Source organism: Echiichthys vipera (genome assembly GCF_963691815.1).
Source record: "Echiichthys vipera genome assembly, chromosome: 16".
Lineage (NCBI taxonomy): Eukaryota > Metazoa > Chordata > Actinopteri > Perciformes > Trachinidae > Echiichthys > Echiichthys vipera.
This window is the reverse complement of record NC_139841.1, coordinates 2,524,556-2,537,863: the sequence shown is the minus strand read 5'-3', so window position 1 is coordinate 2,537,863 and position 13,308 is coordinate 2,524,556. Positions and strand designations below refer to the sequence as shown.

At 43.3% G+C, this 13,308-nt stretch overlaps 1 protein-coding gene across 4 annotated transcripts in view; it reads left to right on the top strand.

The window, feature by feature from the left end:
- Positions 1 to 13,308, top strand: part of dennd1a (DENN/MADD domain containing 1A) — a 70,718-nt gene that overhangs the window by 33,802 nt on the left and 23,608 nt on the right. For all 4 annotated transcript variants that reach the window (XM_083929889.1, XM_083929890.1, XM_083929888.1 and 1 more), the window contains 7 exons: positions 704 to 829; positions 1,880 to 1,981; positions 2,068 to 2,155; positions 10,292 to 10,332; positions 11,995 to 12,066; positions 12,160 to 12,216; positions 12,497 to 12,649. In XM_083929889.1, coding sequence (XP_083786015.1) covers positions 704 to 829; positions 1,880 to 1,981; positions 2,068 to 2,155; positions 10,292 to 10,332; positions 11,995 to 12,066; positions 12,160 to 12,216; positions 12,497 to 12,649 — 639 coding nt within the window. The remainder of the gene's footprint in view (positions 1 to 703; positions 830 to 1,879; positions 1,982 to 2,067; positions 2,156 to 10,291; positions 10,333 to 11,994; positions 12,067 to 12,159; positions 12,217 to 12,496; positions 12,650 to 13,308) is intronic.

The following is a 13,308-nucleotide window of genomic DNA, read 5'->3' as shown; positions in this document are numbered from 1 at the left end:
GAACATGTGACTAATGTTAACATTCTAGAATTTCTTTGTTTACTTAGTCCTGTTTAACCGATTTTCAGGGGAAAACCCTGCTCCGGAGCAGGGCCAGCTTGACCTGACTATTGCCAGATGAATTTCATTCCGCCTCGCTTCCGCCTTGACTCCGCCTAGCTCCACTCAACGATATGGCATCGAGGAAGCAGGTGTCCACATTGACGCTGCTGTTTCATCCATGTCGTCCAATCTAGCGAATATTTCTTCTTTAAAATCAGAATCAGAAATACTTTAATAATCCCAGGGGAAAAAGAATACCAGAGAACGGCTCTGAAGGCTTTTGTTGGATTAAACGATGTTCTCGAAACAGCTGGTTTCAATGTGAGTGGCTGAAATAGCACGTCAATAAAGATGACGGACAAGTGGTTTATCCAATCATATGCAAGGATTTTTGATAAGGCCCAGCCTCCTGAAATAATTTTCCTATAGAGCGATCCCAGATGGACGAGTGAAGCAAGGAGGAACCAAACTCATCTGGTGAGAGTCAGGTTAGGAGCAGCTAGCTCTAGGTTTAAGTTGGAGTTAGCCCACTGGGAATGTGCCAGGATTGTGCCAGTGTGAACGCTTTCCATACAGTGTAAAAAGCCCTGATGTGTTTTCCAGTCAAGTTTTTAAATATGGATGAACATTCACAGATAAAATAGTTTTGCATATCCCACAGGTCTCATCTTTAAAAAGTCGCTTGAGGAAGGTTTCAACAACAACTGGGGACGGCGTGGCTCGAGCCTTCCTCAGAAGTCAGGCAGCTCTGTTCGGCAGCTACAGGAACGCTCTGCAGATTGAGTCGGTCAGTACATACTGTAGACCAGAGACATGAAGGATGCAGGCAACAGGCAAAGAGTGACCGATCCTTTCACATGGTTTGGGTATGATGGTACACTAAGGGGCAACCTCTGGGTCTGAGAAAGGAAGCCAACACTGAAGCACCAAAAACTGCAGTTCATTGGTTGTCATTTGAGGCTAGCTCCAAAACAGAGCACATCCCCATAGAGCACCATGTTAAATTGCCCAACTTTACAACGGAAATAAACATGTTTACAGCCTTCTACTATTATTTATATTTTAGAATGATTATTTCTCTAATATATTCATATTCAAACTAATACTGTCACACAGCGCTGTCGATAGCAAAGTTATATACTGTATACATTTCACTCCTCTGTGGACTTCTATCAGTGTCAAAACCATGAATATGTACCGTTTGCTACAGCGGTATGGGGAATTTAAAATAATTATCATCAACATTATCATGTTGCATTGTTCTGTTATAATAACATTATCATTATCTCATTGAGTTTATCAAGTTTAAAGTGTCAAAGCTGTAGGATAAGCAGCTGTCAAGTTACAAATGAACAGGAGGCTTCGAGAATGCATTCAGTGGTAGTATAAATATATAATATTAATATATTGACTTTCAAATTTACACAAAGTTCATTTTCTGCAGTCATTCCTCTCTTTTCTTTTTCGCAGTCAGTGTTGCTTTTTGCTGTAGTAATGTTTTTATATTCTTCATAGCTCTCAATGACCTGTTCCCTCTTGACTGAAGTAGACGCCATGTTATTGCTCCATTTTGTGTGGTAGAAGCATAGTATGTATAAAAGAAGGACGTAGCATACCCGACAAGGTCCATTCTCTCAACTTGATCCAATCGCCTACAGGAGTCGCCATCTTGTCAAACTTTGACTCCTCCTCATATTTCCTTATTGGACCAGGAAGTCGCTGTGGTGGGGGCTTGGGTAGAAAAGGCAAATGAAGCCAGAAGAAGCCTGGCCGAGCCTGGCTCTGGAGTTGTAGAATTGTGCAGCACTATGACAGCTGGTGTGTTCTGCATTTTTAGGGAGAGCCAATAACATTTAATGAGGAAACCTTTGTGAGCCATCGTTCAAGTGCCATGAGACAGTTTCTCCAGAATGCCATCCAGCTGCAGCTCTTCAAACAGGTACATACACACACACACACACACACACACCTCCTTTTCACCCCTCCTCTTTAACTCTTTTTGAAATTTTGTGGTTCTACCTGCAGTTTATTGATGGCCGGTTGGACCTGTTGAACTCAGGAGAAGGTTTCAGTGACATCTTTGAGGAGGAGATCAACATGGGCGAATATGCAGGTGAGTCAGTAGTGATGTCAGTGTGTCACTCATCCAACAAGTCCATTGCAGCACAGATTTCACCCATAATATAATGTACATCCATTTAAAGTTGTACTCCATAAGTTTTGAGTACCTCAGCCCACTGAACTGCAACCCCTCCTCACCATGACTACGCCTCGATATCCTGTCCGGGAAAATCCCGAACAGAATTGGTGACAAAGAGCACCCCTGGCGGAGGCCAACCACCACTGGGAACGAATCCGACTTACTGCTGAGGATCCGGACACAGCTCTCGCTTTGGGTGTACAGAGATTGGATGGCCCACAGAAGTGACCCCCTCACCCCATACTCCCGCAGCATCTCCCACAGTATCTCCCAGGGGACCTGGTCATATGCCTTCTCCAGACCCACAAAGCAAATGTAGACTGGATTGGCATACTCCCAGGCCCCCTCCAGGATCCTTGCGAGAGTGAAGAGCTGGTCCGTTGTTCCACGTCCAGGACGGAATCCACATTGTTCCTCTTCAATCTACCAGGGTGGCTAAGTAGTGTGATACCCCTATAATTGGCACACCCCCTCTGGTCCCCCTTTTTAAATAGGGGAACCACCACCATCAAAGTGCTCCTTCCACCACCCGATTACCTCATCAGCTGAGGTCACCAGCGTCCCATCCTTACTGTAAACAGCTTGGACGGTTCCCCCGTTTCCCCCTCCTGAGGTGTCGAATGGTTTTCCAGAAGCACCTTGATGCTGTCCTCCTCCATGACTTCTCCAAACGTCTCCCACACCCGCTGCTTTGCCTCTGACACAGCAGAGGCTGCAGCCCTTCTGGTCGATCGGTACCTTGCAACTGCCTCCGGAGTCTTCTGGGATATATGTCCCGGAGGGACTCCTTCTTCAGTCAGACAGCTTCCCTGACCACCGGTGTCCACCACGGTGTTCGAGGGTTACAGACCCTTGAGGCACCTAAGACCTTGAGGCCACAGCTCACTGCTGCAGCTTCAGCAATGGAAGCTTTGAACATTGCCCACTCCGGTTCAATGCCCCCAAACTCCACAAGGATGCCAGAAAAGCTCCGCCGGAGGTGTGAGTTGAGGACAGGGGCCTCCTCCAGACGTTTCCAGTTCACCTGCACTACTCGTTTGGGCTTACCTGTTCTGTCCTGAATCTTCCTTATCCTCTGATCCAACTCATCACCAGATGGTGATCAGTTGAAGGCTCTGCCCCTCTCTTCACTCGAGTGTCCATAACATACGGCCTCAGATCAGACGATACGATCACAAAATCGATCAACGACCTTTTGCCTAGGGTGTTTTGGTACCACGCACACTCATGAGCATCCTTATGTTTGAACGTGATGTTCGTTATAGACAATCCGTGACAAGCACAGAAGTCTAATAACAGATGACTGCCTGGATGTAGATCAGGGAGGCCGTTCCTCCCAATCATGCCTCTCCAGGTGTCTCCATCATTGCCCACGTGGGCGTTGAAGTCTCCCAGCAGAACTATGGAGTCCCTTACTGGGCTCCTTCCCCCACAGAGAGGTGACATTCCACGTCCCCAGAGCCAGCCTCTGCTGCCCGTGTCTGGTCCGTGGACGCCCCTCACCTTCACTGCCACCCATGCAGCAGCACACCCGACTACAGCGGTTCCTCTTGTGAGTGGTGGGCCCACTGCACTTTCGTTGTGAACCCTAAATCTTCAGCTTTAAGCCAAAAGAGTCTTTTTGGATTCTTCAGTTTTGACAGCTTTGAGTCAGGTGAATGAGAGTCAGTTGGTCACTTTCAAGCTCCTGGTGAAAACTGGATTTTGATATAAACTTAAAGGGTTACTTTATGCGGTTGACTAAAGCTTAATTTCTCTGGCCGGAATAAAAATAGGCTTGTTCTTAAAAACACGAGCACTAACTTAAAACAACGTTTGACTGATTAATAAAATGTTATTAATCAAATAAAACACTGAACTTCAATGAAACAAAGTCAGGCAGAAAGTTACTAATAAAGGACTGTACAATAGACAAGACTAAGTGGAAACCTAAGACAAGACTAGGAGTCTAAAGACTGAGGAGACAAAAAGAAGACAAAAGACTGAAGAGACAGCTTGGGTCTGTCCAAAGGTGTGGCCTGGGTAATGAGATGCATTCATTTTCTAGCCTAAACTGGAAGGAACTCCCTTTCCTTTTTCTCCAAAGACAAGAGATCAGTTTTCATATCAATATACATTTCTGGCCAAGTGTAGAAATTTAACAGTAAATACACACACATTAACACATAATGTCAGTGACACAATAACATCAAATAATAACATTTTCATATGTTAAAATAATCATTCTGTGATAGTAGTCTAAATATATTTTGATAATGTGTTCAAATATGATCCTTAATGATAATATACTATATGATTTAATGATACATGCATACAGACTGGGACAAACATAAAATATAATTCTAAGTGGATTTCTTAATATCAATACTTACATGATCAGGTAAAATATCACCACATTTCTGTAACTTGTTATTTGTCCTAGAAAAACAAGAATCATTTTAATCTACATAAATTTCTTTATAGATGAGTCAAATACACATTATAACAGTTTATACTTCCTATAATAGTTTTCTTTAAGAACACATTGAAGTGTGAGTCTCTTTCTCTTCTTATTAGATCAGGTCTGTGGGTTGCTCAGAGTCGTAAAAAGTGTCAAAGGATCCTGTGAGGAGTCAGGGTGCAATAAACGTATCTCTTGAAAAAGTCTCTTCTTCATTAGTTAACAGATAAATTTCACCTTTTGTCAGTGTCTGTTTGTCTAACATAAATATGTCTTACATGGTTCTTCATTTAATGACCCTGATGTCATTTTGTTTACTCTTCAATGAGTTCCAGGTTCTTCTAAAAGGTCAAAGGGTCCTGAGAGTGGAGAAGCAGTTCGTAGCTGGGCCAAGGAACGGAGATAAGGCAAAGACAGGCCAGGGAGAGAGAGCGATGAGATGTCTGATAAGGCTCAGGGATTTCTGATCAGACTGGCATTAGGGCATCACAAAATGTGTCCCCCATTCTCTTATGGCGACATATAGGGCAATGTTTCCTACACTGGTCCTGATCACTTCACAGAACCTGTTATACATTTGTTGATGTGAACACATCCTCACATCACCTGGCCTGACACCATCATATCCACCACAGATATTAGATTAAAAAGAACATTTTACCTAATGTGTGTAAAGAGGCCCTATTGTGGTAGTATTCAGGTTCATATTTGTATTCTTTGGGTCAGCTACAATAGGTTTACATCCTTTGATCTTCAAAAAACACATGTTTCTCATCTTGCCCATTGCTGCAGCAACTCTGACATTCTGAGTTTACAGTCTTTGTGAGGACATTTCAGACAAAAGTCCAAATAACAATATCCTTAAAACTTAATTAGGGTAGGTGACAGGTCCTGGTTGCTAACCGCTAGTCTCTGCGCAGGTTCACACCACCTAACTAGGAGGAGGGCACAGCCAGGCATTCTGGGGCACGAATGACGTACTTTATTCATGGAAGTAAACACAAAAATGATCTTGACTCGTTTCAGTCAGGTAAAGAGAAGTACTGTCTGAGGGTGACACAACTATGGAGAAAACTCCCTTTCCTTTCCTACTTAGAACACCTTTTACATGCACAAATAAGCTATATAACATACTAAAGGACAGGTACAATCCCAAAAAAACATAAAATGGCCTCTTTAACTAAAATATGTAACATTTCCACGTATAAAGGTTGAATATGGAGAATGAGCAGAACACCACCGTCTAGTGTCTTAAGATCGTAGTCGCAACAACAAAAAATAATTCCAGCAGTCGGGTTACAAGGTTTGTTTCCAAGTGTGTCAACCCATCCCCTCTGGCAAATCGCAGCATAAAAATTGTAAAAAGTATTGCAGAGGAGTTTGACTGACAGTTAGCGTTAGCCGTTAGCATTAGCTGTTCCAGCTAAGTAAAGATGTTAGTTAGTTAGTTAGTTAATTCTTTATTGTCCACGGTGTGGAGATTCGTCTTTGGTCTCAACAAGCAGGACAACAACAACAACAACAACAACAACAACAACAACAACAACAACAACATTTACACACAGACATCTTCAGGGCAAGAAGCAGGGCAGCAGTGACAGTATACACATCAGCGGGATATGGTGTTCAGTACCCCAATCGCTTTCGGAATGAAGGAATTTTTAAAAATGTTACGATTTGCCCTTGGCACTTTGTAACGTCTACCCGAGGGAAGAAGTTCAAACTCCCTGTGCAGTGGATGGGACGGATCGTTTGCTATTTTGACAGCTTTTTTCCTTAGCACTATCTCGTACATACAACTTAATTGTTTCTGTTTTGTCCCTATGATTTTTGAGGCAAGGTTTATTATTCTCTGCAGCTTGCTTCTTCCTTTTACGTTTAGGTTACCATACCACATAGCCATATTAAAAGTTAAAATGCCCTCAATAAGGTTCTTATAAACTGTTTCCATAATGCGCTTGCTCACTCTGAATGAGTTGAGTTTGCGCAGTAGATGTAGACGTTGGTTACAGGTTTTAAAAATATAGTCTGTGTTTACACTAAAATTTAAATTGCAATCAATAAATGTACCTAAGTATTTGAAACTGTCTACTACCTCTACAACTTGTCCCCTAATTGTAAGGGGCTGCACATGGTCCTTTTCATAAAAAACAAGTTCCTGTGTTTTTGTGATATTCATCTCTAAAGAACTTGCATCACACCACTTATGAAGAGATGCCACATATGTTCTATATGCTCCCTCTCCGACTGTGTCACCCTTCTTTAATAAGGCAACCAGGGCCATATCGTCAGCATATTTAAACAAACAAAAGTTTTCCAGATCTAATTGGAATTCGTTTGTATATATGGAAAAAAGTAGTGGAGATAAAATGGTCCCTTGCGGGGCGCCAGTATTAAGTACAGTGATGTCGGACCGAGTAGTATTAACCAGAACCTGTTGAGGACGGTCAGAGAGGAAGTCCCTGACAGGGTGGATAATGCCACCGTTTACTCCTATCTCGATAAGTCTTTGCAGCAAGATGTGAATCTGCATGCTGTTGAAGGCAGAAGTAAAATCAATAAACAAGGCCCTAGCAAAGTGGGAGGGGGCTTGAAGGTGCTTTGAGAGAGTGTGGCACATACTGATGGTTGCGTCATCGGTTCCCCTATGGCTTTTGTAAGCAAACTGGAGATGATCTAAGCTGTTAGAAATCGATGCTGTGATTTGTCTGCTTATAACTCTCTCAAAACATTTTCCCAAGATAGAAGTAAGTGCAATGGGCCTGTAATCTTTTAATTCAGTAGCTCCAGGTTTTTTAGGGATCGGCACAATATGAGACATTTTCCATAATTTGGGCATAGTTAAGGAATTAAGCAAGCACTGAAATAACTCCAGCACAATACCTTTAAGTTCATAAACATTTTCTTTTAAAACTCTCCCTCTCAGGCCATCCGGCCCCGGGGCCGAGTTGGGCTTAACACTAGACAGGCTGGCTACAATCTCCTGTTCATTCAGTGTAATAGGGACATATCCAGGAATGGATCTACACACTCTATCACGTTCAGCACTGAAATCATTCTGGTCAAAACGACTGAAAAAGACATTTAAATCATTTGCAAAAGATGGAGAGGGGTGTGACAAGGGGGTAGACTTTTTCTTAGTCTCCCTGCCCATCATCACATTTAAACCTTCCCAGGCTTTCTTGGCATTTCCTGAGAAATAATGGCATTCGACTTTATCCTTATATTCTATTTTTGCTTTACTCAGTTTAGATCTTAGTTCACATCTTTTTTCCTTTAGTAATTCAGTATTACCATTACTAAAAGCGTGTTTTTTCTCACGAATGCATTCCTTAAGATCACTAGACATCCATACATTGTTATTAGGAAATATTCTAACAGTTTTAGTTCGAGTGATTTTACTTTCATTAAACAACAGATAGGACGTGAAAGTGTCAATTAATTCATGAGGGGTGTCACATGAGTTAAGAAAGAGCCAGTCGGTGGTCTCCAGCTCGCATTTCATCTCCTCCCTACAGTCCTCAGTCCAGATCTCAATTGCCTTGGTCACTGTCTTTTCCCGTCTCAACTTAGCCCTATAACATGGAAGTAGATGGACGACGTTATGGTCAGATTTCCCCAAGGCAGACCTACAGATGGATTTATAGGCGTCAGGTATGTTGCCATAACACTTATCCAGGGTACGTGCCAGGCGGATGGGACAGTCCACGTATTGATGTAAGGTGGGCAGATGATCGGACAGGTTACAAGAGTTAAAGTCCCCGAGCAACAGGACGGGTTGGTTAACTGCACGGGACAGAGCAATGTTATAACTCTCGGCTATCCTGGCTGCAGCTCCCACAAAGTCCGGCCCAGGTACGTAGGCCAATATGATTGTAATCTGGCCAAACTCCCTCGGGAGGTAAAAGGGGCGAAACGATACAACAAGGATTTCATAGTCATGTGTGCACACACGTTCCCGGACGGTGTACTGGGTAGCCCAGCGAGTGTCCATGTAGACGCACAAGCCACCGCCAATAGATTTTCGTGAGGAATTAGTGTCTCTGTCTGCCCGAATTATTGTGTAACCCGGTAAATTGGGGTCTGGCATCTCCTCTTTCAACCAGCTTTCCGTAAAACAGATGAGGTTACTCTGACGGTACTCATTGTCATATTGAACTTTAGTGGTCAGTTCATTCATCTTGTTGCTCAAAGAGCGAACATTAGAAAAAGTTATTACCGGTAGAGGATGTTTGCTGCCGCGCCTCCTTAGTCGTTCTCTCACGCCACCTCTGGATCCTCTTTTCTTTATTTTAGTCCGTTTTTGCATCCCGGTGTTTTTGAGTTGTGGATACTTGGTCAGCAGCTCCAGACCAGAGTCCTCCGGCTTGATTGAGTGCCTGAGTGACAACAGCTGGACCCGCGTGTAGGTAAGGATACTGGCTTTTCCGTGTAAACTCCATACTTCAGCGATTAGACTACTGAGAAGGCACACAGCCAGCCAAAGTAATATGCCGTCGCTGAACTTCATTTTGCCACAAGGAGAATGCGGGCACGATCACTTAAAACAACAAAAAACATAGAAACGACAGGAGACGAGACAGACAGGTGAGACACTGGGTCAGCAGCAGAGCCGCGCCCCCGGAGCACTTCCGGATGAAAGATGAAAGTGATGTAAGCGAACAAGGAGAAACGTAGCCATTTGGACGTGCGTTTTAATGGCGTTGAACTCCTTCCTCTCAGTCCATGGAGTGAATGCTTGGTCTATATTGACTCTGGTTTTTGCCCGTCTCCGCTCACTCAGCTGCTGGGACAAATAACGCCCCCTTCACTGAGGCTCCTAAGCAGCTGCAGGATTGGCAAACTCCATTTCACCCATTTCCAGCCTACAGTAGCTGCACCCAACAACAGACAACCCTGGCAACCAGCAACAGCCAACGCTATTGGCTGCTACAATGGAAACAGAATGGGACAGAAAGTCATTGTCAAACCCGTCAAAAAGGTTTTAAAATAATAATTCAGACTAAATATATTTGTGAGTGCTGTTTTTTATTTTCAAGAAAAACTCCTGGAAATGTCTCGGAAAATGATTTCTTAAAAAGAGTTGTAACCCTGCTGAAAAATGACAGTCAAGTCACCATCAAATAATAACACCAGCTGATCCCAGAGCTGTGTGGGAGAGCTGATCTAATGAGAGCCGAGTGTAAACAGCAGTGAGTGTTTGACAGACTGATGTAGTAGACAGTCTCCAGCTATGTACGTTACATTATAAACAAATGCAGTCATCCCAACATTGTTGTCCATTTTGTTTCAACTGAGTATTTGGACCCAGAAATCGTATTTTGAAAGGGTGTTACGTCAGGCTTAACAGCCGGATACAAACCACACATTCCACCTCCTGGTGCAGACAGGAAGTTAAAAGACAAAGTAATGTAGTTGGAGCTCGTCCTTGTTGCTGAAACACCTAAGGCCTAGTGACACAATGATTCTACACTACAGTGGTTTTCCCGAGGTGGTAAGTCGTGTAAAAAGTTTAAGGAACCACTGTCCTAGATATCCGGCTATTACCCACCATGCCATTGACTTGTTGTTTTTACCTTTTATTGTTGTGACGGCCCCCCCCCCCACAGGCAGTGACAAGACCTACCACCAGTGGCTGTTCACTGTGAAGGTGAGTTAGTATGAATGTTTCTACCCACACCGACAGCACACTGCCCTAAAGAATACATTGCATGTACTTTTTGATATTTCTGTCATTAGTTTGCCCTGCGAAATTGAGGCAACAGTGATTTCCATTCGAACTGTATGTCTGTCCGTCTATCAAACAAACACTCAAGATATCTCAGCAGCCCCCATTTACTACCACCACGTGGGTCACATTTTCCCCTGAGCTAATGTTTTGTTCCATGATTATCTTTTTCAAGTTGACTGCCAATGGCTGGATATTTATTGACATGTGCTGCACATACTGTATTTCCTAAAATAGTGACTGAGGCTTTTATTTACCTCAACAATAGAAGGCAACAGGCCTTTATTTGAAGCAGGCTTGTAGTAGAGGCAGGAAGTGGTGGCAAGATGAAGCATCACGGAGCACTGAAGCTTTCCATACAATTGGTTCACTCATGGGCTGAAGCTCCATGATGCTTCATTTGCTCTAGTGTGCCATCAAGTGGACAGTAAATGTGTAACAGGCTCAGGAGTGATTATAATAACACCATGGCTTTGGTGCATGAAGCTTTGGATTGAATTGTGCTTTAATGATAATGCCAATAAACAAATAATATACTATATGTTGTTGTTTTTTGATAGAATGATGGCAGGGGCAGAGGGGAAAGTTGAAACAAATTGGGGAGAGGGTTGTGATGTGGATGGGCCTGTGTTACAAGGGACATTTTATGAATTTGATTTAAAAGTAACTTATCCACAGTGCTGGGCTTCTGGCAGTTGCTGTTTTTTAAGAGGATTTTACCTGCTTTAGAAAACACCCTTTCACAGGGCACAGATGAAGCTGCTGTACAGAGAAACGGGGGGCTCCTGAGGCTTCAAACGTCACCACTTCTAACGTCACCTCGAATGTCACCACTTGAACGTCACCACATACGTCATTGACACAAGCCTCTATACGCGCTTCTCAAAAATCTTCCTCGATTACTTGACACGCGCTTCGAAGCCTCGACACAGAAGGACACATCACTGGAGACGGGCCTTTATTTCTAATTGCCTTTGTTTGATATGTGCAATTGGTCATATCTTAGTACTAAGCCTCACTATTCGTACGAATGCAACACTTCCTACATCCGTTTCAAATAAAAAACACTTTAGAACAACAAGGTGTTGAAAATAGCGTGATTATATTGTTGAATTTGAAATAAATGGAAATATAATTTATCCTCAGTTGGCATGAAGGCCCCACCAGGAGTTTATCCCGCCTTGTTTTTACCAGCCTTTATTTGTTTGTGTTGACCACACCCCACCCTTACGAGACCAGCCTTTATTTGAGGAAATAAGGTACTTGATTTACTCCAGCCAGACACCACCTTCTAACCATAGTCATGCCTCCCAGAGAGTACAGCCTTTTCATTTCAGTAACTACAAGAAAATCCATGAGACGCATAGAAGGGGTAGGAATTAATAAATGTACATTCCTCTTACTCCTTTTTGAACATGTAAGATTTAATGTGTTGTTTATGAGAATGTATTCCTCAAGTTTCTGTATATGTGTATCGTTCATTTCAATTGATTGGAATTTAGTTTTGGGTGTTTTTATCTTTTTGTTAGTCATACATGTTGGAAATAAAATTCAAACAAACAAACATACATTGTTTTCTGACAGAAAGGAGGCGGGGCTATCATCAACACAGTGAAGACCAAGGCGAACCCAGCAATGAAGACTGCTTACAAGTTTGTAAGCATGCCTCTGGCTCCTGTTATAGATTAGAAAATGAGCCTTACTTAGAAAAGAGAATGGAAATGAGCTTTCTTTGTGTTTGTTTGACAGGCTAAGGACCATGCAAAAATGCGTATAAAGGAAGTCAAGAGCCGTCTTAGGCAGAAGGTATGTAGCTAGCTAGACAAGGCATGGTGCATGATTTTTTTGTTGTTCTGGTAAACACTGTCTGTTACACAGGTGTGTAAATTAGTGAGTTTGACTCAGAAGCTCCTGTAGAAAAGGTGGTGACAGCTGTGTGTCTGTCCCTCACCAACAATACACTTCTCTGACTTACCTAAACTGAACCCCACTGTCTCAGCCCCAGCGTGCAGCTTCCCTCCCACTGCAGTGACATCATTCCTTTCTCCCATGTCAACCTCCACCTCTCTGTGTCCCCCTTCTGCAGGAGCAGGCAGAAAATGGCTTCCCCACAGCAGGGTCAGCGGTGATTGATGACGACAACACAGCAGGGTTTACCTCTTCCACCGGTGCAGTCAGGAGGGAGGGGCCGCTGCGAACCTTGGACGACCACAGGCCAATCACTGTGCATTTTGGACAGGTGGGCAGAAATGAGCTGGGGTGGGGACATGGTTTGGAGTTTATAAGGGATGAACTGCGGCGTATGAACATACTAGTTGAACATACTGTAGACTGGGTAACCCCACCCCCTTGCTGCTAGCGATTTGAATTTGCCCTGCACCTGGGTCTGGAAAAGAGCAGGTCTGTTTTTTTCGTTTCCTATTCCAATTTTTTGGATCCAATCAACAAGCTGTCTTTTTTCACCTGGTGCGCTATTGGCTGGTTAAACCCAATAATGACAGAGAAGCGCCGCAAGCAGTTTTGCGTTTACGATTTACATTCAACATGGCGGCCACCAAAGTGCAGAACTGCTACCCCTTGATGTTTTAAGTGATTTCAGTGGCTGAAGTTTTCTTTGAAGATGGAGCAGAAACTTGCCCTGGAGCAATTCCTCCAAAGTAAGGATGTGTTGCTTTACTACTGACTGATTTTGTTAAAAGTTTAATCTATCAGTTAGCCCCGCTGGTGGCCATTGTGCGTGCGTGCGTGCGTGTGTGTGTGTGTGCCCGCTATTGAAGGCCTAGTGCCAGACCCCACAGTTCGCTACCAGTGACATGCTGCGGTTTACCTTACGTCACCAGCTAACTTTAACACAGATAACACCCAAAAACAATTTCATGGTTATTTTGTACACATTGC